This window comes from Notolepis coatsorum (assembly GCF_963971535.1).
Source record: "Notolepis coatsorum genome assembly, chromosome: 20".
In the NCBI taxonomy this organism is placed as follows: domain Eukaryota; kingdom Metazoa; phylum Chordata; class Actinopteri; order Aulopiformes; family Paralepididae; genus Notolepis; species Notolepis coatsorum.
Genome location: NC_140184.1, coordinates 70,404,856 through 70,431,718, shown reverse-complemented (window position 1 = coordinate 70,431,718; position 26,863 = coordinate 70,404,856). Strand labels below are relative to the sequence as shown.

Here is a 26,863-nt window from a genome sequence, read left to right as displayed (position 1 = left end):
TGTGAACATATTACAGTGGAACAGTAATATCATGCTTTTCAAGTGTTTCCTCTGTCGCTGCACATGAACTGGGCCTTTTTATTTCAAAAGTGGTCACCAATGGTTGGAAGAAAGGGACCAAGTACACAAGGCCTCTTGCAGGAGTGGCCTGTAAGTAACACTGTCTGACTCTGTGTTCCTCCACATGCAGGTCCAGCAGGTGGTGGGTCGCCTGTCCTCTCCTGTCCACGCTGGCGGGGGGCTTCGTAAGGAGGTGTCCTTCGCTCCCCTCAACCTCTCCCAGGCCTCCCAGAGGGGCAGAGAAGTCCACGGCGAGACCACGGTGGTCGTTTCTGGCCGGACTGCGTTCACCACCCAGCATGGGGGCTACAGTGACCCCAGGCTGACCTCTCTGCAGCAGCAAGCCGGGCCGCCGGGCCACACCGTCATGCTGTCCAACGGACAGCCGGTTCTCATCCCTCTAGAGTTCCACCCGCATCACCAGCCACAGGTGTCACATCAACACCACCCGCATCATCAGCCACAGGTGTCTCATCATCAGGTGCAACAACACTACGCGGGCATCGCCAACGACGCCGCCACGGCCTCCCCCGCCCCCAACTTCAAAACCTCTGATCCCCCAGCCAGATTGTGCCTCCCCGACCGGGCCGTGGTGGAGCTGGCCACAGCTCAGCACTACCACCACCATCACCCCCACCCTCAGCAGCCCGCTGCCCCCCCCGCCACAGCGGCCCTGACTCAGGCCTCGGCGCCGGCTTCTGCGCCCGCTTCCGCTCCCTCCAACCCCTCGCACTTCATGAAGGGCGCCATCATCCAGCTGGCCACGGGGGAGCTGAAGCGTGTGGAGGACCTGCAGACGCAGGACTTCGTGCGGAGCGCCGAGATGAGCGGCGGGCTGAAGATCGACTCCAGCATGGTGGTGGACATCCGCGGCAGCCAGCAGAGACCAGGCCTGGTGGCACTGCACTTCACCGTGGGCGAGCAGCAGAGCAAGGTGACCATCGACGTGCCCCCGGAGCACCCCTTCTTCGTGTTCGGCCAGGGCTGGTCGTCCTGCAGCCCCGAGCGCACCGCCCAGCTCTACAGCCTGACCTGCCACCACCTGCAGGTGGGAGACGTCTGCGTGTCCATCACCTTACAGCAGCAGCCGCAGCCCCAGCAGCAGAAGCCGCAGCATCATCCACAGCAGCAGCCGCAGCAACAACAGCAGCAGAACCTGGCCAGGACCTCCACCAAAGCCAACTCTACGTCTGGGCCGGGCCACCAGCCCATGGGGCCCCCTGCCCCGCAGCAGCCGAGGCCTCAGCCCCATTTCAGGATAGAGCGCAGTCACAGAGAGAGAGAGAGGGAGAGGGAGCGAGGGGACAAGGAGGAGCCCATGCAGTTAGTGGCCGTCGGGCACTCAGAGTTTCCCACTAGACCAAATAGGACATCCGTGGAGGTCAGGAGTCAGAGCAGTTACTATCTGCACACGGACTGTCCGGGGGGGGGGCTGGGAGCCGCACAGTCGGCAGTGAGTGCATCTCAGAGGCGCTGGTCGGCTCCTGGCCTCCAAAGATACGCCATGAAGGGAGAGGAAGGGCCACGCCCTCAAATATGCACCTCCGGCCCCTCCCCCTCCCGGCCCTCCTTCATCCCACAGGAGGTGAAACTGTCCATTGAGGGGCGCTCTAACGCTGGGAAGTAGCATCAACTTTGGTAGTAACCACAGGAAAGGGAGAGAGAGAGAGAGAGAGAGAGAGAGACAGAGAGAGAGAAAGAGAGAGACTGGAAAAAAAGAATGAGTGTGTGTGAAGCATAAGAAGAGGAGAAAAAAAAGAGTGAGAATGTAACCTCAGAATGTTTGAGATTTTGCACACCTAACAAGAATACACACTCTTTGGTGTCAGTGGAGCCATCTGGTGGAGTTTGGTTTGGTCAGTGGGTGAGATCTCCCTTCTGGCCTGGGGGTCAGGGGTCAGGGCAATAAGACTGCACTCCGACAGGCAGAGCACGCAGCTGAACGGAGAGAGTATGTAGCTGGTGAATCCTTACTGATGGCATTTCTCTTCCCCTCTCAAGTCCCCCCCCCAAAGGTGGCCATCACGTTCACAGCACTCTCACTTCTCTTTGAACCAACCGGCTCCTCTGTAGAACCTGGACTAAGAGGACTGATTGTAGCACGGTGAAGCTCCTATCCTCTGCAGGTTTCGAGAGATCGACAAGATCACAACTAGCCAACGATCTCTCGACCCCCCACACTCCCCATATTCCTATTGTTACCTTCAAAAGCATTTGGCCAAAAACAGCTCTGTGTTGCTGCCCGTCGGCAGCCTCACTGACGGACGCTGATGCTGCAGATGCAAACATGTCGATGTATGTTACGTTAGGTTTTGCTGGCAGGAGTGTATAAACGCCTGTGCTTATTAGCAGAGCTATCCTCTTCACTCTCCCCCCCCTCCCCCGGAGGCCCGCCTCTCTCAGGCCAAGTGTGGAACGTCCCCCGCTTGACTCACAATCAAACACGATCAGTCAATCAATGATCAGTCAATCAGTACGTCTCTGTGTAGCCGGCGAGCTCTCGCCGAGGAATAGCCACGCCCCCCTTAACGGATTATTCTCCCGGGAAAACCCTTTCTCGTCCCGAAACGATGCCCTTCCTCCTCCTCCTCCTCACTATACCTCAGAGCCGCCCCAGGCTGGAGCGCGGCGGCTGCTCGGTGTCATTTCAGTGTAGCTTTGGGGGAGGATGGAGGCTGGTCTTCACCAAAGTCACCAAATCTGTTGGGAATGAAGCTTTTCCACAGCCATCCCCGTCCACGCCACTGGACGCCCTCAGCCTACAACCCCGGACACTGGGATGGGAGCTCATCCCGGTCGCTTGCCTCGGATGGTTCCGGGGGGCCTTGTGTGTGTGTGTGTGTGTTTGTGTGTGTGTGTGTGTGTTTGTGTTGGAGGGATGGTGTGGTGTGTTCCTGCCCTCACCTCCGGTCACTCCTTGCTCAGTTACCAAATCAAAGCAATAGTTGTGTTTGGAGCACATGGCTGGACTGCTACACTGCTCTGGAGGGATCTCTGTGTGAATCGTTTTCTATCTCTTAACATGTATCGGAGCCAATACTTTTTTCTGAACCCCAACCTGAACCCTTCCTTGTTTTTCTTTTTCTTTTTTTTTCTTTTTTTTTTTTTTATAGGGGATGCACTATTTTGGAGTTTTAATTTATTTTTTGGGGGGGGGACAAATTTATCAAGAGATAATGTAATTTAATTTTCGAATTGAAAAGGTTTTGTTTGGGTTGTATGTCCATCTCACTGACTGTATCGCTAATGTTTCTCATTTCTTTTTCCCCCGCTATAATTTTATTTAAAGGGGACATGCATTGCTATTTCTAGCACTATTTGGGCAACTTTACACAATTCCTGTGAGTCTATTGAAAAAATAAAGGTACTCAAAAGCCCCATTTTCCAGCCTCAGGATTTCAGACTATTTTTGGATGGGCTCAGCCCATACTAGTAGGATGCTTTGAGTGACAGCCACCCACCAAATAGCTCCGGCCATACTACTCTACTAACGCCAAAGTGAACCTAATACACAAACAAATATGGCTCAAGCATACGTTTTAGAATACAATACAATCCACAAAGGGATGACGTATGATTTTGTGAAAACAAATGACAGGAAGAATAAGATTGCTCTCCCATTCCGTCTAACACACACACACACACACACACACACACACGGCACTTGTACTAACGACGTTAGTTAGGAACATAATCATTAATTCGCAATACACACAAGTAGGTCTACATATACAACGAAGCACAGAGCTAAGAACGTTAGCTAAGCTAGCTTGCTCTCTCAGTCCGTCTAACACACACACACACACACACGGTGCTTGCACTAACAACGTTAGTAACGTTAGATTTTCTTGGCGCAATAAACAGAGCTAAGATCCCCCCCCCCCCCCCCCCCCCCCCCCCAAACACACACAAGGAACATAATCATTCATTCGTAATACACACAAGTAGGTCTACATATATGTACAACGAAGCACAGAGCTAAGAACGTTAGCTAAGCTAGCTTGCTCTCTCAGTCTGTCTAACAAACACACACACATGTGCGCACACACTAGGGATGGGTACCTTTCACATTTGAACCGATACGGTACCGGTACCTGTGAATCGATACCGGTACCCAACGGTACCTTTTTTCTGTACTTTAGTCTCAAACATTTTTATTTACCTACCTCAGTCGTGAAAAAATTTATCCAAATAATAACTATTAAAAATAACTACAATTTCGACAGTTTTCGGCTTGCCATTGCTCCGACTGCTTTGTTGTTGAATCAAGTCAAATCCTAGGTAAGCATATATTGTGCGTGTGAACGTTGACATGAAAAGAAAAAAAGAAAAAGTTAATATTTTTATTTATTTATTTTTTCTTCTTCGGTATCTCACTTGAATCGATACTCTGTAGTACCGACGTGTTTCGGTTCGGTACCTCAAAAGTACCGAATTCGGTACCCATCCCTAGCACACACACACGGTGCTTGTACTAACGTTAGACTGTCTTGGCGCGCACACACGGAAGAGTACTGTAATACACAAACTGATGAATGAACGAGGTCCTACTGCTAATTAACTAATTACGACGTACTGTATGTACTTACTGATTCGATGCTTTCTTTCGGTCTCAAAGACTTACAGGCTAGTTCCCTTCTTCTGTAGCAACAGCCAGGAAATCACTGAAGCATAAAGTCCCTCGTCTTTCCAAAAATCCAAAAACGAACTTTGTCCATTGCTGGCGAAGCACGATATCCTCAGGAAAAGTGTGCATAGACGTATTAGCAGCTTTGCAGCCAGGAACAGCACATGGCCTGCGTGTTTTGCTCATATTGTTGACGTTAGGCAAGTTACTGCACTTCTTTCCTGCGGTCTGCCTGCTCTAGGTAGATTGTGGGCGGGCATTTGCTCCAACCACAGAGCCAATCGGATCACAATCGGCTCCCAGTTACGTCACTGAGCGAGTCAAATCAGAATGACCTAATTCACTGGAGGACGAAATTGTCTGAACTGAATGAGAGCAATCCGCCAATCTGGTATTTAGAGACACAGACCCATTGATACTAACCCCTATTACTATAATACAATGCTAAACACTGAAAAAAGCCATTTATAATGCATGTCCCCTTTAAGAGCATCTCTAAGAGAAGGTTGACTTCATCCAGTGGTGAACATCGTGACTTGTTCTCTGCAGTGTCTCAATACTTTTTTGTTTTTTATGATCAATGTAAAACGGTGTAATGTTCCTTTTTTGTTTTATCCATGGCAATATTTTATCCAGTGGTTCTTAAGATTGTCTTGTATTGCACATAGAAAACGTAAAACTCATCGATTCACACTGAACTTGTAATGGGAAACAGCTTAGGTTTTTCTTTTTTTTAATGAAGGGAAGTTCGAAGTATTCTTATGGTATGTTTCTTTTTTTGGTGAGAGAAACTGACTTGCATACTTAACCATTGTTTACAAATTAGCCAAGATAAATGCTGCACTTTCTTTTTTCTGACAGAACTTTAGCGTAGTCACTGAGTAACCTCAAAGGGTGAAATTTAAGATTAAGTGCAATTAGACCAGATTTAAAAAAAATCAACTCTGTTTTTAATATGAGATGGCATTCCACATAATTATAGACATTCCCATTATCAAGTGTTAAATCACGCAAGTTTCTAACTTATCTTTTCTTCCACTATCGACGTCACCGATATTTAACCTTCGACCTCCTAAAGTCTTTGATCACTGTCATTGTGACGTGTGTTTGTTTTGTCATCACCGTAGATGTTCTCAGACTTCAATCTGATGAGGTTTAAACTTTAAAGTCCTTCGCCTGGTGACTGGTCCTTTTGAGCAACGTGTTTGTGTCCCTCTGTGTGCGCCGCTGTCTGAGCCGGCCTGCTACTCGGCCTGGATGTCGACGTACATCCAAATTATTCTTTGGTTCATACCCCCCCCATCCTTCTCTCCTGTGGTCCTGGACCAGGTCTAGTGGATTCACATTCTCCTGTAGTCCTGGACCAGGTCTAGTGGATTCACATTCTCCTGTAGACCTGGACCAGGTCTAGTGGATTCACATTCTCCTGTAGACCTGGACCAGGTCTAGTGGATTCACATTCTCCTGTAGACCTGGACCAGGTCTAGTGGATTCACATTCTCCTGTAGTCCTGGACCAGGTCTAGTGGATTCACATTCTCCTGTAGTCCTGGACCAGGTCTAGTGGATTCACATTCTCCTGTAGTCCTGGACCAGGTCTAGTGGATTCACATTCTCCTGTAGTCCTGGACCAGGTCTAGTGGATTCACATTCTCCTGTAGACCTGGACCAGGTCTAGTGGATTCACATTCTCCTGTAGACCTGGACCAGGTCTAGTGGATTCACATTCTTCTGTAGTCCTGGACCAGGTCTAGTGGATTCACATTCTCCTCTGGTCCTGGACCAGGTCTAGTGGATTCACATTCTCCTGTAGTCCTGGACCAGGTCTAGTGGATTCACATTCTCCTGTAGTCCTGGACCAGGTCTAGTGGATTCACATTCTTCTGTAGTCCTGGACCAGGTCTAGTGGATTCACATTCTCCTGTAGACCTGGACCAGGTCTAGTGGATTCACATTCTCCTGTAGTCCTGGACCAGGTCTAGTGGATTCACATTCTCCTGTAGACCTGGACCAGGTCTAGTGGATTCACATTCTCCTGTAGACCTGGACCAGGTCTAGTGGATTCACATTCTCCTGTAGACCTGGACCAGGCCTAGTGGATTCACATCCTCTGGTCCTGTCATTTCGAGCAACTTCTAAAGATGTGTCGAAGCGGTCAAACACATTCAGAAACTAGCTCCACGCTTTCATTGAGTAAAGGAGCTCCTTTACAACACCTTGCCATAAAGAGCTCAGTGCATTTAGTCTTTTCAGTAGTGAGCATGTCTTGAGTTTATGCTATAAGCAAATGCAATACATTTACACAAAATACCTGAAAACATGTCATGTAGTCTTAGCATGTACTATGCAGTAAAACTCAAAGTATTCTTCTGTTCATTGTACAAGTATACTTATTGAGGGGGGAAGGGCAGGTGTTTGAATTGTATGCACGTTGGCTGACGATGCAGTCATTGTACACTGATCTGTTAAAATGTGCTTTTGCTTTCCGACACGCCCTCATGGTGTCCGAACAAGGGGTAGTGCTTTGTTTTATTTTCTTCCTTTGTGGCTATTTTTGTTCCGCATGTCCCTTTACTTGTCACTAACTCTAAACACGGCACACAGTTCCCTGCCGGTCGGCCTACTCTTTACTCACACCGGCTGTCGCCATATATTTGAAGCCAAATTATGAGATTAGTAGTTCATTCAATTAGGTTTCGTATCCAACTTTGATATCGGTAGACCGTTCACCGGGCCACTGAACCACAGTATTTTACATAGGGGTGGTTATTGTGTGCTTTTAATGGCGCAAGTGCCACAGTGACTTAAACCTCTCCGTCATCCTTGCAGCCCATATCCCAGAGACGAAACGCCTCATTAACTCTCGAGCGAGTTATGCAGTCTTCAGCAACCCCCCCCCCCCCCCCCCACACACTTACGTCAACACGCCTGTTGATGGAAGTCCCTCGTTTTGGTTCACATTGATGATATATATACATTTCTTTTTTTTTGTCTTAAGTAATTGCACTAATTGCCCTCAACAGTGTTTTAAAATGAACTGTTGGTAAATTGAAGTTTCAAAGTGTAAAGCACATAAGATCATGGAGAAGAAAGAAAAAAAATAATCACATTGTGTACATGTTTTGTAGATATATTTAGTATTTTCCTTTGTTGTACAGTTGGCTATTACAAAGCTTGTCAATTACGCCTTAAGATGTGCTTGGTACAACGTGTTGATGGAATGCTTATAATGCCCTCGCTTTTCTTTTTCATCTGTTAAGAACAGATCCTATAAAACACCCTCTGTTGCTCCCTTTTTTGTTCTATTTCCTAAGCAGAGTTGCATCTGTAGGTGCTCTGCTCCTTTGTGTGAAAGGTGATCGTGAGGGATCTGTTGGGAGTCCCTTGTGCTCCCAAGATGATCGTGAGGGATCTGTTGGGAGTCCCTTGTGCTCCCAAGATGACTCAACCGTTAAATCACTGGTTGTTTTTTTGTCTTTTCTTTTCTGCATGAGTCATGCAGCCAAAATGAGAATTCTACTGAAATTTACTTGTAGGTAGTTGTTAGTTGTAGGAGAAAATTCCAAGCGTTCCATTTTACTGCTAACAAACAAGTTAAGTAAAAAAAAATTACAAAATAAACGACAACATAATACTTTGATGTCATTGAATTGTATTGCCTGAGGTGGAAGGACAAAGAATTTGTATCAGTCAATTTCCTGTACTCGTATAAACATAGAATTATGTGATGCGAATATACGGACAGGATAATGACTGTCCACATTTATTCTTCTTTAATCTCAAGTAATGCAGTTGAGTCACATCTACGTTTACATTTTTATTTCACCTTAAGGCATCTTGTGCCAAGAATTGACCAAACAAGGACACACAGTGTCTGATGTGAAGCGCATTCCCTGTGTGGCGCCACAAGGGGGCAGATCAGCTCACCATGAGGGAGTTACTGCATGAGCGAGTTGGTGTGCAGCGCAGGTTAGAGATGCTGCTTCACATAAAAAAAAAAAACTTGAGGGAATTATTTTTGAAGAATAAACCTAAAAGTCCATTTCAAGACTGGTTTGAAAGTAAAGTGGAATGAAAGCCCACATACATGGTAGTGGTTGATGCGAGGGGGCTGTGCTCCTGGCCCCTCAGGTCTGCTCGGACACAGAGGAGACTGCTCCAAATGGAGAAAATGGTTTCCAACTCGTATCGGTAACAACTTTTATTTGGTGATTATGTGGAGATTTGTTTTGCGACTGTGGAAAGAGGCTTTAGAATCTCTCTTTTTTTTTAACAAACCCCACATTTGGTCCAATATTGTATGCTGAGGGTGAATCGGCGGTTTGGTATCGCTGGTACCAAGTTAAATCAGGAGAACGGTTAACGGTTTAAAAGTTTTAAAGAAGTCGTGTATTTTTCTGATTATTTGACATTGTACTTTTTGGCACTAGGTGACACTGCTCTTTACGTATGACTAGTTTAAAAAGAAAAATAAACAGCATATTATTTTCTTTGCATAAAAATCTGCAAAATATATGCAATGATGTATATGTAACGTTCAATCCTCACGTATAATCCAGGTTGTATGAGCTTTGTATAGTACGTTTTAATATCTTCTGGCCATACCAATATGTATTGATTCTATATCAGAAGCCTTAGAGTTGTCTACCCAAAGTGCTCCCTTAGAATACCCCACACCTACCTGAACTTTACAAAAGCATTAATAACTATATTTTGTTGCATTTTTATTTGTACCCTTTTGAATAAAATAGATTTGTACTGTATATTTGTACCTTCTCTGTGAACTACTTAGGGCTGTTTTTTGTTTTTGTTTTGCTATTTTAATTCTATGTACTTAAGGACACAAAGATATTGTATTTTTATTGTTACAGCTAACTTCTTGGAGACATTGCATTTATCATGTTTGTTAAGTAAACACAATATAATATATATATATATATATAAACTATTACCCTACTCATTTGTCTTGGTTTTCATTCCTTGATGGCATTTAAGTCTTTTAGTGATTGGTCTTGAGTTCATCATATAATTCCTGTTCCCTTGACGGCATAGATTTGAAAGATGAGGCGATGTGACATCGCTGCTGATGGGTTTTGATTGACTGTAATAGCCTTTGCCCCGATGCACTACTCCCTAGACCAGGGGTCGCCAATTAGTTTTGGCCGCGGGCCAGATTTTCCCCAAGCCGTTGCTTGGCGGGCCAGGATCAAAAACAATGGCTAATTTAATATACTGATATTGAAAAAAGACAAACGTTTTTCTCTGGTCTGCATCCCCTTAACAATTGTGTGTATTGCGCCGTACTGTATTGTACCCATAACCCATTCTGCAATCTGTTAAATAAAGTTTTCATTCATTCATGAACAGCAGATCAGCTGTTGCAGATCACAGCGGCGTGTGATGAACACAGATCAAAATGCATGAAAACACGACTCACCATACCTTGTTTGTTGTTAAGTCCTCCAAAATCCCTGCTAATGTTTGAAACATGTCATATCCACTCGCCGCCCTCCAATTCCAGATTGGCGTTGAATGCTTTATCTGAACTTTATCTGCCAACTTGAACACAGTTGTCATCATTGCCTCGTTGTTGTTGTTGTTGTTGTCGCCACATATTATGCAGAGAGGACGTCGGCTCGGCACGCAAGAATCACCGACCTGTTGCGATAAACCCGTATTTTAAGTATTGCTCCTGTTTATTAAAAGAAGCGTTATATTTCCCCGTTTTCTTTTTAACTCGCTCGCATCTCGAACGCGGAAGTGAACGTGCGTTCGGGAAATATACACAGGCCCGGTGGGACTATTCCATTGGTTCTCCCAGTCCACGTGACCATTTCTAGCATTTCAATTGGCTATAGTGACAGACATGTTGACTACCGGTAGATAGATACAGCTTCACAATAAAAGACACCCTGGCGTCCCGAGTGAATATTTCCCGCGCGTCACATAAATATCATATTCTCAAAATAATCTGACAGGCCAGAAATTATTGCTGGCGGGCCAATGTCGGCCCGCGGGCCGCCTATTGCCGATCCCTGCCCTAGACATTGCCTTTTTAAAAGATTCATAGAAGGTGGAAATGGGCACTCTTGCTATTTCATCATCTTAAAAAGAGTCAACCAAATGGTATCTGATGAACCGGTTTTAGTGCATATCTTAAACTATGACTAAATTAATCGGTCGCATCACATTTTGTATGAGGATTATTACAGTAATGTTACCGCTTTATGTTGCCTGCTGGCATAGAGGAGCATTTACTGCACCCATATTCAAGATTTTTAACCTGTTAGCATGCGCCGTTTTTAGGATGATTTGCCCACCGGCACTTTGGCAACCCCTAGTGGCTCGGGTGTGCATATTTTGTAATACAATATATATATCGAATTGAAGGCTTATTTGTTGCCTGTCGATAGCGACAAAATCCGTTCAGCGGTTCTCGAGTTACATGCCGGTATTTGAGGCTTGTGCAAAGTACACGGTATTGCCCAAAATACCACTCCTGATTCTTGGTGCAGTAGTTCCGTCAATCTAGATCCGATCTCGAAAATGATTGTGGAGGGTTGTAGCCAATCAGTGTGGCTTTCCAATGATACCCCACGTGGGGATGTATGAATCTAAAAAACTAACGAGCGAAAACGGGAAGAGAAAAACAGCCGAATGAATTGAAGTCTATGAGGAAACTGAGTTTTTCTTTTGTACACAGTTTACCAAAATCACTCCTAATCACTAATTTCTTTATGAAATTTGGACATGTTCTACATAAGGCTTCAGGCTATGGATCTCTGGAGTTTTTTTTAAGCCATACCACCTTCTGGGGAAATACTACCTCTGGACTACTAACTACTACAGAAAAACTTGAGTAACAAGTTTTTCTACAACTCAAGTTCAGACCTTACTCTATTACATTAGCACTAAAAGTGAATTTCTTTTCTGGAATCAGAAACTTCAGAATGTCATCTTTCAAAAGAGACCAGGCTCATGCATGTGCTATAAATATAAAGTATGTTGTTTTGGTTTGCAAAAAAAGTATGCAGTCCTCAAAAACGAAAACTAAAATGGCCAGGAGACTCATTGCAGGTTAAGAGGGAAAAAACTTGATTAAAGTTGCTATATTCAGCCACTAGATGCCGCACTAGAGCACCAGCCATTGTAATTTATCCAATCGGGTGCATACATGCATGCAACATGTAAACATAAATTTTCGACCAACTTTCTTTTCTTTTATATATTCATTAATCAATATTTTTTGCGGAGGAAAAGCAATACTTTTATTCCAGACCTTTTTAAAAGCTCTGAATGTATTGTAAACGTTTTATGCAATTTTATCTATAGCACCTTTAAATTATAAAAACCTGAGTCATTGTCCTTAAAGATCCAGTACAATGTTTTAATTCAGTCAAAAGTTTGTTATTGTGGAATATTAATGTCAAGTATAATTCTTTCGGATTTATCATTTGATTTGTTTTAGTGCATCCTCTGAGCACAGCTAACTCTGCATGTTGAGTTGTGTTGCTATCCAAGGGGATAAGACGTCAAAGGGCTTTAGTCATCATTTTCACAACAGTTCTTACATTTTGGGCATGTTTTAAGAGTGACACTTTTGCATTGGAAGATTCGGTAGTGGCTTCTAATTCACTATTCACACAGTGGCTGTTTTACTCTTATGTCATGCTCCGGTTAGGTCAAAAGGAACCCAACCTGAGCATGACACAAGCAAAATCGCTGCAGTGTGAACATGGTTAAATTCAGTCGATTTCAGAAAGGGCTCCTCCGTGTGCTGACTCAGTGCTCAGAGCAAACGTGAAGGAGAGATGTGATTAGAAGAGACAGATAACTCATACTATGTAGTAAAGTTGATGTTTATTTCCACATTCTATACCAGATTTCATTATGATCTATACATCCGTTAATCCAGTAACACAACAGCCTCCCAAAAGGGCCATTCATTCAGTATGCTTGTGACAGAGAAAAGACTTCTCATTTTCAAACTGTTTACTTGTTTCGGTTTGGCCTTTTCTTTCAGATCTTTTGTAAACATGGACATTGAGAGAGAATCCTGATAGACTTAGTAAAAGGCCAACGTTTAAATAACATGAAGATTTTTTTTCTCCTTCTCTTTTGATTAACTTGAATAAAAACGGGCAGGCATAAAGTAACAGTAGAACACAAGCTCATATAGAACCATTCTAAGACTAATGCAGTTTTACGACATGCAGTGCTTTACCTAATTCCATACTGAAAGTACTGCTCAGAAAGGACAAATAGGACTTCGGAGTTGTCAGCAGTACTTTGCAATAGTTTGTGAAAAGCATAGATCCCACGTCCTGTAGCGTTATCCCACGGTAGGAACGATGGCACTGAATCAAAAGACGAGCAACATCTGAGAACCCAGTATTCATCATCTAGCGAGTAGCTGATGAATGAAAATGGTAATCTTTGTCTTGGCCGCTGATTTGTTCTCTGGTGTCATGAGTAGGATAGCAGTGTATATGTGACCCTGTCATTGTCACCTGCTTCGACTAATAACGGACCGAGAAAGCACAGCATCTTTCAAGACGATTAGAATAGGTTCCTAGAACATGCACAAACCCCTCTCTCAGCCTACACCAACCCCGTAATATTAGAGAGAAGGTATATAAGTTACTTCTGTGGACCAGGGTGCTATGTATGGTGTACGGGACCCCTCGCTGAGTTTTATTGCCTGAGTTGCAAAACTCTTACAAGTGAATTCCTTTTTTGAAAATCCAATCCCGTTCTGCATAGTTTCGGAGGAAAGTGTCAATTTTCCCTTGGAATAAATATAGACCACCGCAACACTTCCGGTATTTTGAGCGCGGGGGATAAAATGAATGAATGTTGATTAGAGCCTTGACGCAAGTGGTTGTAAGTCATAGCTCAACATTGTATTGCAATTATCTCAGGATTTATTAACATGTCTATTTTACTTATTTGATTTATTATTGTATTCCGCATTTCACTATGCCCTGGTATGGATGTGATAAATAAACCTTGAATCTTGTAGCTACACTTACGTCAAGGCCAGGGGTGCAGTGGTAATATCAGAAGTGGTGGGATGGTGGCACAGTTTTTGTAAATATTGCGTTGAATAGAGAAGCTGAAAAAGGTCTGCTCAGAAAAGTGGTGGGATGGCGTGGTACCGCATGGGACCACCACTGCACCACTGGTCAAGGCTCTAATCAACATTCATTCATTTATCCCCACGTGCTCCCTTTACCCCCTTCCCCCTCCCAAGCTCCATGTAATGCGGAAGTGCAGTGGTCTATACGTAAGAGGTTGCCGTTGCATATAGGTTTGGCTCACTCCTGGTGGCTCTTGTTTAGAAGCAAGTCAAACGGAGAACCAGTCCTTTTTCCCATCTCAAAATATTCTCCAGGAATATCTCAGAAACTGGCCCAAGTGACATTGTAAATATTTGCATCTGGTAAAAGTGAAGTCGCGAGATATCAGAGGTAACGTCAGACTCAGGAGATCACAAAAAAAAAGAACACATATATAACCAATTATGAACATGGCATCTAATTTGAACAATTTCATACAATTAAAAACAAAAATAACCAAACATTTTCACAAGAAAAAAATATTTTCACATCATATTGCATAAATATGTGTTGGAATGAGGTCAATGAATATAAAGTAATAGAATCTGTCTCCCCACTTATGCACGGCCCGATGCTTTGATGTGGTTCGCCACAGTGCTCAGCAACACGAGGGAAGCGATGCCGTCACACGGGGATGTGCGATTCAAAAAGACACCGTAGAAATCATTTAACATATTTCATTAATTCTACTGAGTAAGGATAGAAATAGTTAAATTTCTACTACAGGCGATCCACAATTTAAGTGGTACAATGTAAAATGGATAACTGTAGTATAATACGGTTTCAGTCGAACAATCATTAGCACAGCGTTTGGAGACTAGACAGATTGTGTGCACACAAGGAGATGCTATATCCATCTGTGTATCATTCATTTCAAAATCGCTCAAGATCTTATGATACAGTTATGTTAAAAATGAGCAACGCTCACATGCTGCTTCGCAGGCAGGACTATTAAATATGACAAATTCAGATGTGAATATAATCAGGAGTGTTTGTTGATCACCTGTCAGAACCTTGTTCCACAATGCGTCCCAAATGTATAAGAGGTAACGAATATATTTTACAGTACAGTAACAGCAGCACAGATTAGTTTTTTTCTTTTCTTCCAAGAGCCTGCAACAGAACATACATATACGGCAATATAATGAAATTCTTAACAATTTGGCAAAGCTTATGGAGTGTGTAACAATGAAAATCAGAAATGCATATATTGGCAAGAAGTGTTAAGAGGCAGTATGCAATTAGCTGTACAAATAATAGGATGAAAGGGAATGTTGATATTTTTCAGGGGATTGGACAAAACATTCAGAATGTAAGTGACAAATATGTTTTTGATCAAAGCCGTCCGCTAATAGCCATGTCTTTGTATATCAAATGTTCCTGTGAATGTTTTAGTTTATCCTATTAAATGCCTGAGTGATGAATGCAAAACACAAACCCTGGAGATTATAACCCGCATCCTCTGTGGTAGTGTACAGTATATATAGAGCTTCTGGAAGCTCGGAGTTGGAGCAGTTAGGCCACAGGACAGAGGGGGGGGGGGGGGGGCACGACCGTGGCCCGAGTGAGGTAGTTGATTGGGTGGATATGAGCTTCCCAGGGACCCATGTTGGCAGCTTGAAGGGAGGTGTAGCTACCAGTAAACCGCTGGGCTGGCAGAGTGGACCAGAGAGAGGGCTGTGGCTACAAGTCACCACTGTGCAAAATATTATAATCCTCAACGGAAGTATGTCACCGCTCCTACCGCAATGAGCCGTGTTGTATCTGCTATCCCAATTATGAACAGATAAATCTCTTTACAACATGCTTTTTATATCATGATATCCATATATGAAACATTCTCAACCCTGTTCTAAAGTTCCTCTAAACTGTAATAAATAAACGTTTATTTTTTCTTGTCATCATATTTAACAACAACAAAAAACGTGTGTGTCAAGTTGTTGCGGACACAGAAAGAGCCGGGGGGGGGGGGGGGGGTATGGTTCACTGTGACCATGGCAACCTGACGCTAGAGCGAGGAGAGGTCGTCATCACCACTGGCCAGAAGACAGTTGGTTGCCCCCTGGTGGCCCGGCCCCCCTAGGGCAGCTTCATGAACAGGCCATTGTCCAGAGAGGACACGGGCATGGGGCAGGGGAACTGAAACAGGCTCATGTCTGCCGTGAGGGCGGCCATGGCGGCGGGGTCGTGCTCTATCTGTGTCCTCAGAGAAGGGTCGATCTTCTCCAGCCGCCTCTTGATCCGCTTGGCCTCCCGCTCGCGGATCAGTCTCGCCTGCCTCCTCTCGGGCGTCTCGTTGGCCCTCTTCATGCGCATGGCCTCCCTATCCCTCTGCAGCCGGCGGGACCGCTGCTCCTCCGTCTCCTGCAGTCTCTGCATCCGCTTGGCCTCGCGGTCTCGGAGCCTCCGTACCTCCCGCTCGTCCTCCGACTCGCACGCCCGCTTGGACTTCTTGGCCGTGCGCTCGCGCTCCAGACGCTGCGTGCGCGCCTCTACAGGCTCGTTCTTCCTCCGCAGGGCCCACTTCCGCAGGGGCGACTGGGAGTCCACCAGCTGCTGGTAGGCCACGCAGCTGTTACACACCAGCAGCACCCCGGCGGGGTAGACCGGCATGGGGCTGAGGAGGTCCGGGAGAGAAGGCAGGCCCGAGGAGGAGGAACCCAGAGCATCTGGGATGGAAGGAAGTGCTGTGCCTCCGGAGAGGAGACTGTCCGGCAGAGAGGGGAATGCGGGGCCTTGGCCGTGGCACGATCTGGGGCCCTGGCACGAGCTGGAGACGGGGCCCGGTCCTTGGCAAGTGCGGAGGCCGTGACAGGGGCCAGGACCCGGTCCCAGGCAGGGCCGAGGGCCGTGACACGGGCTGAGACCAGGACCTGGTCCTTGGCATGAGTGAGGCCCAGGGCCTGGGTTGGACATGGGGGTGCTGCAGAGCTGCTGGGACATGGAACACTCCATGCTGCTGGTGTTCAGGACCTCTTTGAGCTTCTCTCTGTACAAAGGGCCAGAGAGATACAGTAGTTAATAACAAGATACAGTTTTGACTGGCAAGTTACAAGTGACCTATATTCTTTCTCCAAATCAAGATGGATGGGGTTTCTGAAAAGCATTAGTGGTGGCCTGCCCAGAAATTATGTTGTTGTTAAAGGGGAATGCCACCCATTTGAACAATTCATATGTTCTTTCTGTGCCCCTGGACAGTGCAATCACTATTTAAACACACAATGGGGGTCCTAAGTCTGAGAATATATTGTGCTACTAGGGATGTATTCTTATTCTTATTTTTTATTACCTAAATGGCTATTGTGAGCGATCTGTGGTGCTGAATTTCTCTCAGGATCAGTATGGTATCAAGTACTTCTATTCCTTGAGCAAGGATATTAGTTAGCCAGTTAACCAGTCGTTTTAAATTAACCAGATATTCTTAACGGTTAATTATCTTTTTCTTTTTTATAAATACAATTATTTTGTAGTAATTTTATAAGGTGAATGTGTAAGGTGAATATATTGTATATTGTATGGTAACTCAGTTACTTCTAGTCTGCATCGAACATTGTACATATGTCTATACTGAACACTGTGACCTCTATTTTTACTTTTTTACATGCTACTTTATTTTATTTCATACTTATCTTGTCTAGCACAGTCTCTGGAGCGTAACAGTAAGAAGCATTTTGTATAAAACTATTCTGTACTTCTGTATGACAACTATTAAAAAAACTTGAACTTGAAACATTTTAGACTAAAGTGAACGTTGAACTCTACGTTTATACTAGTAATACGTATTCCATTTAGAGTGGAAATAAAACTATTTCCGACTAAATTAGCATTCTATCACCGTCCCAGAAAAGATTTCCGTCTATATTAGCTCTCCTGAAAAATCATCTCTCAAAACCTTTCAGTTCACTGGGCATTGCACGTGCCTCAGTTTGAGTACGAGTACTCGTTGAGTTCTAAACAGCGTGCCTGTGTATTAAACTGTCAACGGGGAAGATGAATTGCGCGTACGTGAAGTAGACAACACAGTGGAAAACTGGTGAAATGTAAAAAAGACATGTCATATTTGTTGAGCTTTTCAAACGAGTCAGACCAAAGTCGGAAGAATCAACAGGCTGGCGATAATCAAAGGACATATGAAGACCCTGGGAATAGCGTTATGAAGCAGAACGTGACAGATGGCTCCATGGATGTTTTGTGGGCGGTTTCGGACAAATTAACAAAATGGTATGCACACTTCTTTATTGCCATTCTCTGAGTAGTGTTGATGATTAATATCCTCTATCACGACTGATGACAAGCATACCACTGTAAGATAGATATATATAACTAGATGGTGCAAGGTGAAGGCAGAGTCTCCAGCGTGGCTCACCGGCGGCCACCTCGGCACAGGCAGCACGCCCACTCACCACCTCGGCACAGGCAGCACGCCCACTCACCACCTCGGCACAGGCAGCACGCCCACTCACCACCTCGGCACAGGCAGCACGCCCACTCACCACCTCGGCACAGGCAGCACGCCCACTCACCACCTCGGCACAGGCAGCACGCCCACTCACCACCTCGGCACAGGCAGCACGCCCACTCACCACCTCGTCACAGGCAGCACGCCCACTCACCACCTTGGCACAGGCAGCACGCCCACTCACCACCTCGTCACAGGCAGCACGCCCACTCACCACCTCGGCACAGGCAGCACGCCCACTCACCACCTCGGCACAGGCAGCACGCCCACTCACCACCTCGGCACAGGCAGCACGCCCACTCACCAATCTTCAACTGATTTACAAATGGTTTGGTTTATTACAAATGTTATTAACGAGGCTATGATTCAGGATGCTTCGATGTTGAAATTATTTTCATATGAAAGTCCATTATAAGTATGCAGTATGATCTCTGTCTCGGTCTCTGTAGGATCGCCGATGCGATTCGTCTCTGCGATTAACCCATCCCGTCGTCCTCCCCCCCCAAGGGCAGCCGGGAGCAGACAGGCGTCAACGTGAGCCGCGCCAGGGGACCAATCCAAGTGCCCCTGTTCGTCTTCGTCAAGGACGCCACAGCGTTAGCGATCTGTTGTTGTGCATGTTTTTCCATTGGGTTTATCTTATCGGGGGGGGAAACCCTTGCGAGCACAGAGGGGGAGAACATGCAAACTCCACACAGAAAGGCCTGGGAGATACCCCACCTGGGTACCTGGCATCATGGAAACCTGGTCCCCAAGCGGGAATCGAACCCTGGACCTTCTTGCTGTGAGGCGACAGTGTTAACCACTACACCACCGTGCCGCTATGACTGTCTATGACTGTCCCACAGCTAGTGGGCGTTTGTGCTATGTGGTGAAATGTGTTTGGTCAATTATAAGTCATAGTTGTGGACATATATTGTTTACCTGGCTCCATTGTCATGTCAGAAAATCAGTGCAAACGGCACATGGCCGGAAAAGTCAGCAGGAAGGGTACAACTCTTTCAGCTGAGGAGTGCATGGTAGCATAGGACAGTAAGAAGGTTAGTGTTTTTTTCTTTTCATTTCAAATATTGATTTGAAGAAGTGTGTTTTTTTGTCGACAGCGAAAGATTATTCTACCTGAGGTCTACCTGAGCTCTGACTACCTGAGCTCCGACTACCTGATGACTACCTGAGCTCTGACTACCTGAGCTGACTACCTGAGCTCTGACTACCTGAGCTGACTACCTGAGCTCTGACTACCTGAGCTCTGACTACCTGAGCTGACTACCTGAGCTCTGACTACCTGAGCTGACTACCTGAGCTCTGACTACCTGAGCTGACTACCTGAGCTCTGACTACCTGAGCTCTGACTACCTGAGCTCTGACTACCTGAGGCCTACCTGAGCTCTGACTACCTGAGCTGACTACCTGCCATATTATAGGAGTGTTAAAAAAAGATTTTTTGCGTAAATATGGTAAGACTCCATATTATTTACATAATGATATATAATACATTTCAAAAGGATTAAAAACCAGCAGCACGTGTTCACAGAAGCAGACTGCAGCACAAACCTGTTGAAGTTGTTTGTGTCTGTGAAGTGTGTTCCACAGACGGCACAGTTGGAGAGCCGGTCCTCGGAGTGGATGAGGAGATGGCGTCCGAGGGAGCCTGGTGAGCTCAGTGCCCGCCCACACACTGGGCACACGTAGCTCTTGCTGTTGCTCATCATGGCCGTGTGCTGTTGAAGACGGAGGGGCAGAGAGAGAGAGACTTTAGGTTCACTACTAGCCTTTTATGTGACCGGCGGTTTGGTCTCAACACCGGCGTAGTAAGAACTGCTGTGAAACTGGAAACGCACAGTTTGGGTGCATGAAGATCGCAAGTTAGCTCCCCATTGGGTCTGAACGCGGCACACTGAGGAGTAAATAATAACTTCTCTGTGAAAATAGTTGTCAATAAAGTGGGTCTTGTCTCGATAATCACATTAAAATAAAGGGGGAAAAAACGGTTTCTCTGTACCTCGCTATAAACAAGCCTCACACTAAAACGTCAATATAAAAGTCCCTTTACGCACACAGACAGCCAATTGCCTTGGCAACACACAGAAGAATCATGTTTTTCCTGTATTTCGATTTACAGCACTAGGAATTCATTACTGGATGACAGAGACACCATCACATCACTATGGTAACAAGACACCATCACATCACTATGGTAACAAGACACCACCACGTCACTATGGTAACAAGACACCACCACGTCACTATGGTAACAAGACACCATCACGTCACTATGGTAACAAGACACCACCACGTCACTATGGTAACAAGACACCATCACGTCACTATGGTAACAAGACACCATCACGTCACTATGGTAACAAGACACCACCATGTCACTATGGTAACAAGACACCATCACGTCACTATGGTAACAAGACACCACCACGTCACTATGGTAACAAGACACCACCACGTCACTATGGTAACAAGACACCATCACGTCACTATGGTAACAAGACACCACCACGTCACTATGGTAACAAGACACCACCACGTCACTATGGTAACAAGACACCACCACGTCACTATGGTAACAAGACACCATCACCACCACATCACTATGGTAACAAGACACCATCACCATCACATCACTATGGTAACAAGACACCACCATGTCACTATGGTAACAAGACACCACCACGTCACTATGGTAACAAGACACCATCACGTCACTATGGTAACAAGACACCATCACATCACTATGGTAACAAGACACCACCACGTCACTATGGTAACAAGACACCACCACGTCACTATGGTAACAAGACACCATCACATCACTATGGTAACAAGACACCACCACGTCACTATGGTAACAAGACACCATCACATCACTATGGTAACAAGACACCATCACATCACTATGGTAACAAGACACCACCACGTCACTATGGTAACAAGACACCATCACGTCACTATGGTAACAAGACACCATCACATCACTATGGTAACAAGACACCATCACATCACTATGGTAACAAGACACCACCACATCACTATGGTAACAAGACACCACCACGTCACTATGGTAACAAGACACCATCACGTCACTATGGTAACAAGACACCACCACGTCACTATGGTAACAAGACACCATCACGTCACTATGGTAACAAGACACCATCACATCACTATGGTAACAAGACACCACCACATCACTATGGTAACAAGACACCACCACGTCACTATGGTAACAAGACACCACCACGTCACTATGGTAACAAGACACCACCACGTCACTATGGTAACAAGACACCACCACGTCACTATGGTAACAAGACACCATCACATCACTATGGTAACAAGACACCATCACGTCACTATGGTAACAAGACACCATCACCATCACGTCACTATGGTAACAAGACACCACCACATCACTATGGTAACAAGACACCACCACGTCACTATGGTAACAATACACTAGGGCTGCAACAATTAGTCGACATAATCGATGACGTCGATCATAAAAACTCGTTGACGCAGACTTTTTGCGTCGATTAATCGTACATTTTTTTATTTATTTTTTAATATATATATATTTTCTTTTGCACTACCTATCTTTGTGAAAGTGGCTTCTCAGCTCTGGTCCAGCTGAAGACTTCTTAGCTTAACATAACATACCGACAGTAAGTTTGGGGGAACTAATGGGATAACTGGGGTTGCAACAAAAGTGCAACTAGGGCTGAAAACACAATGAAATAAAATTATAATAATAATAATAATAATAATAATAATAATAATAATAATAATAATAATAATAATAATAATAATAATAAAAAATAATATAATCCTTCTTAGCAGACTTCTTAGCTTAACATCCCAGGGAACTAATGGGATAACTGGGGATGTTGTTTGCTCCTGACAAGAGTCTCAAAGTCTGGGGTGATGGTAGACAAAGCAACTCTGAGGTGATGCTCAATGTCCAATCTGTTCCTCTGCTTTGTCTTCAGCTGGACCAGAGCTGAGAAGCCACTTTCACAAAGATAGGTAGTAAAAAAAAAAGTATAAAAAAAAATTATAAAAAGAAATAATAAAAAACAAGTTTTTATATAATTTTTTTTAGATTAGTCGACTAATCGAAAAAATAATCGACAGATTAGTCGAATACCAAAATAATCATTAGTTGCAGCCCTACAATACACCACCACGTCACTATGGTAACAAGACACCACCACGTCACTATGGTAACAAGACACCACCACGTCACTATGGTAACAAGACACCATCACATCACTATGGTAACAAGACACCACCACGTCACTATGGTAACAAGACACCACCACGTCACTATGGTAACAAGACACCACCACGTCACTATGGTAACAAGACACCACCACGTCACTATGGTAACAAGACACCACCACGTCACTATGGTAACAAGACACCATCACATCACTATGGTAACAAGACACCACCACGTCACTATGGTAACAAGACACCACCACGTCACTATGGTAACAAGACACCACCACGTCACTATGGTAACAAGACACCACCACATCACTATGGTAACAAGACACCACCACGTCACTATGGTAACAAGACACCACCACGTCACTATGGTAACAAGACACCATCACGTCACTATGGTAACAAGACACCATCACGTCACTATGGTAACAAGACACCATCACGTCACTATGGTAACAAGACACCATCACGTCACTATGGTAACAAGACACCATCACGTCACTATGGTAACAAGACACCATCACGTCACTATGGTAACAAGACACCATCACGTCACTATGGTAACAAGACACCACCACGTCACTATGGTAACAAGACACCATCACATCACTATGGTAACAAGACACCACCACGTCACTATGGTAACAAGACACCACCACGTCACTATGGTAACAAGACACCACCACGTCACTATGGTAACAAGACACCATCACCACCACGTCACTATGGTAACAAGACACCACCACGTCACTATGGTAACAAGACACCACCACGTCACTATGGTAACAAGACACCATCACCACCACGTCACTATGGTAACAAGACACCACCACGTCACTATGGTAACAAGACACCATCACGTCACTATGGTAACAAGACACCATCACCACCACATCACTATGGTAACAAGACACCACCACATCACTATGGCAAGTCAAATCGACTTTGTTCAGAACTATTTTGGGTGGGAGCCTATGTGTTTACTTCTCTGTGTGCTGCGTTCAGAGTGGGTCTGACATGTCAGGCTACATACAAATAATTTAGACGCTCGCAAATGTGAAATAGATGGGAGTCACAAAGGCATGCAAATATTTCATCATCTTTACACATCTGTAAAACAAAGTGATTATGAATTATGCAGCATGTTGCGGCTAAATCTTATTATGTTATTATTAGATTTTCACCAGAGGAAAATCTATCTATCAAATTGTATGTCGTAGGAGATAAGGGGGTTTGGAAACATGTACCAATAATTTCTCAGCTATTTCCACCTAAGATACAGAATATCATAGCATCATACAGAACACCAAATCTTGTTTTTTTCAGTATTCACTCAGTCAAAACAAAACTGATATACAGGATATATCAAATACTTCTGGACTGATTTTGATTAGAAGAACATTTTCCAAGGGACCTGGAGGGCATAACTGCACAGGAAGAACAAACTGAAATTGGTCATTTTGCATTGCGTTGTATGTGATGTGAGGGTGATGATGTATATTTTCTTTGAAACTTTGGGGACCAGAACTGAATGACATTCAAGTGAACCGCACCATCCCAGCTTGAGGATCTTAAATCTCACAGGGTTGTGTAGAAAGGATCTTAAATCCCACAGGGTTGTGTAGAAAGGATCTTAAATCCCACAGGGATGTGTAGAAAGAATCCGCTCTCAGCTTTGTTAGCAAAGAAAAAACTGAATTTAAAACAATTAAAACAATTAAAATAAAAAGAAATGCAAATTCTAAAAGATGATGGTTGAGTAACATATGATATGAGATGTTGAACATTGAGGGGTGAATACCTTTTGAGCAACTGTATAATCTCTTTATATCTCTTCACTGTTAGATTGGAATATTGGAACCTATTCAACTCGATCGAATGACTGGATGGATCTTAGGGTTCCTCAAGTTTGTTCTGATCTAGGGAAGTCAGCTTTTTCCTTTGATGCCTCTAACTCATGGAATGTCCTCCAACTCTCTCTGAAATTGGAGGTTTTCCCTTCCCTTGGTATGTTTAAACGTATGATTTCAGACCATTGTGTGACTACCTGTAACTGTTTTAGCTGATCTTTTGAAATGATTTTAAACGTTTTTTATTTTTACTCTGGTGTTTAATTTTCTGTGAATATTGCTTGTATTATGTACTGTTTATATTTTGTACAATCGTCGTTTCCGTAAATGAGGGAAACCTCAGAAGCTTAACATTTTAAATAAAGGTTGAAATAAAGAAAATAATAAGCCATTATGGCTGCGTTCACACTGTGAGCCTTAGTGCTCAATTCTGATTTATTGCTCAGATCTGACTTTTTTTTTGGCTGTTCACATTTATTTATTCATTTGTTTATTTTCAGTCACTTGTCAGTCGCATGACTGTTCAGCCTGAGGTCACACTGTAAAAATATCAGACCTGTATCTGATTTAGAACCACATTATGAAAGTGGCCCAAATCAGAATTGAAAAGCTCTGATTCCATGTGATCTGTGCTGTTCACACTGTCATGAAAGAATCAAATCTGAGTCGGGCCACTTTCACTTGCAGTGTGAACATAGCCTATGTGACACAGTCACCCACATACACCAACGTAGCACATGACCAGGTATACCAGATTCTATTGGGCTGGGTGACGCTGTGTGTAGGACCACTGTTCTCCGTCACTCCTTCACAATGTTAAGACTCTACAGAGAAGATTAACTCCACCCACAAAACAATAAAACCTACAATAGCCTGAATGCTTTGCTCTATCCTCTCTTCAAATAAGATTGCTGGTCATTTAGAATAAGGACAGTGTATAGACTTGACCACGTACAACGACTATGTTGAATAAGCACGTGGCTGAGTTTACGTGGTCCTCATTTCATTGGGCCTGCTACCACTAAACAACACGCTTATTTGACATAGTCTGAAGTACAATTACAACATAATTGTACTTGGTTCAATCTATGCTTATTTGACATACTTGTACGTGGTTCAATCTACGCTTATTTGACATAATTGTACTTGGTTCAATCTACGCTTATTTGACATAATTGTACTTGGTTCAATCTACGCTTATTTGACATAATTGTACTTGGTTCAATCTACGCTTATTTGACATAATTGTATGTGGTTCAATCTATGCTTATTTGACATAATTGTACTTGGTTCAATCTACGTTTATTTGACATAATTGTACGTGGTTCAATCTATGCTTATTTGACATAATTGTACATGGTTCAACGTGGTCCTCGTTGCAGTCTGTAGTTTCACGTGGTGCCGTCACCCTGCTCTCCATCGGCCTCGCACTTCTCCATGAGTAAAATGATTCCTTCATATAATTTTATACATAAGAGCAAAATCTACAGCGAGGGCAGGTAAACTAATGGCTATGGATGTCAGATGTCATTAGTATAGGCCAAACTGTTTGGGGAGATAAGATGCTTTTACAATCATCAAACCCTAATGTGGCCGATTGTGATCACATCTTCTATTAGTCCAAAATAGACCCGCTTTCAGTTTCAGCCAGTTCAAACCAACTATCAGATTTAAACCAGTTAAAATCACCCAACTATTGGGATCATATAGTCAAATACTAGTCTACCGCTCAATGTAGTAGCAGTTAATTTTCAAATACTGCAACTACAACTAATATTACTCACACTTTAGCTGCTGGTAGGATGTCACCTGGATGGCTAGTTAAAGCAACTGTACCTGCCTGGATTCTAACAGATTATCTTTACATTGTGAGATCGCTATGAGAGACAGCTATTTTACCGCTAGATAAAGCTGAGAATTAACACTTGCTCATATTTTCAAGGTGCTGTCATGTGAAGTACTTGGCATCATATTACCTTTATTATTGTACCGACGCCGGGAGCTTCTAGAGGGCTTTAGACCCCCAACTCCTAGAGGGCTTTGACCCCGGCCCCCGACCTCCTAGAGGGCTTTAGACCCCCAACCCTAATTGGCCTTAGATTTCCTATAGAGGCTATGTTTCACTGGGCCAGATTAGATGTTTTCCTATAGAGCTATGCTTCACTGGGCCAGATTAGATGTTTTCCTATAGAGCTATGCTTTACTGGGCCAGATTCGATGTTTTCCTATAGAGCTATGCTTCACTGGGCCAGATTAGGTGATACTGTTCTCACCTGGTAGACATGTGAGATGAGCTTCTCAGGGCTGCTGAAATCCATCGTACAAAGAGGACACACAAAGTTGTTGCTTCGGTCTGCCCCTTCCTCGCCCTCCTGCGGAACACCGCACACCGTCAGAATGGATTTCAGGGGCAACACAAGATCACACAGAATCAGCTGCCGTGGAGGGAACACATACAGTTCCCTTCCCACCCTTTTTGATTTTCTGCACCTTTTCTTTTGCATGGGCAT

At 44.3% G+C, this 26,863-nt stretch overlaps 2 protein-coding genes across 5 annotated transcripts in view; one reads left to right on the top strand and one right to left on the bottom strand.

Moving 5' to 3' along the window:
* atxn1l (ataxin 1-like) overlaps positions 1 to 3,118 on the top strand; it is a 46,814-nt gene extending 43,696 nt beyond the window's left edge. The window contains exon 3 of the mRNA XM_084337533.1: positions 191 to 3,118. Coding sequence (XP_084193659.1) covers positions 191 to 1,687 — 1,497 coding nt within the window. The 3' untranslated portion in view covers positions 1,688 to 3,118. The remainder of the gene's footprint in view (positions 1 to 190) is intronic.
* Positions 3,119 to 13,945: 10,827 nt separating this feature from the next.
* znf821 (zinc finger protein 821) overlaps positions 13,946 to 26,863 on the bottom strand; it is a 61,226-nt gene continuing 48,308 nt past the window's right edge. For 3 of the 4 annotated variants that reach the window (XM_084337334.1, XM_084337333.1, XM_084337335.1), the window contains exons 5-7: positions 26,627 to 26,725; positions 19,819 to 19,985; positions 13,946 to 16,794 (exon numbers count right to left, since the gene is read on the bottom strand). In XM_084337334.1, the coding sequence (XP_084193460.1) occupies positions 15,885 to 16,794; positions 19,819 to 19,985; positions 26,627 to 26,725 (1,176 nt within the window). In that variant the 3' untranslated portion in view covers positions 13,946 to 15,884. The remainder of the gene's footprint in view (positions 16,795 to 19,818; positions 19,986 to 26,626; positions 26,726 to 26,863) is intronic. The other variant, XM_084337336.1, reaches the window with a different exon arrangement.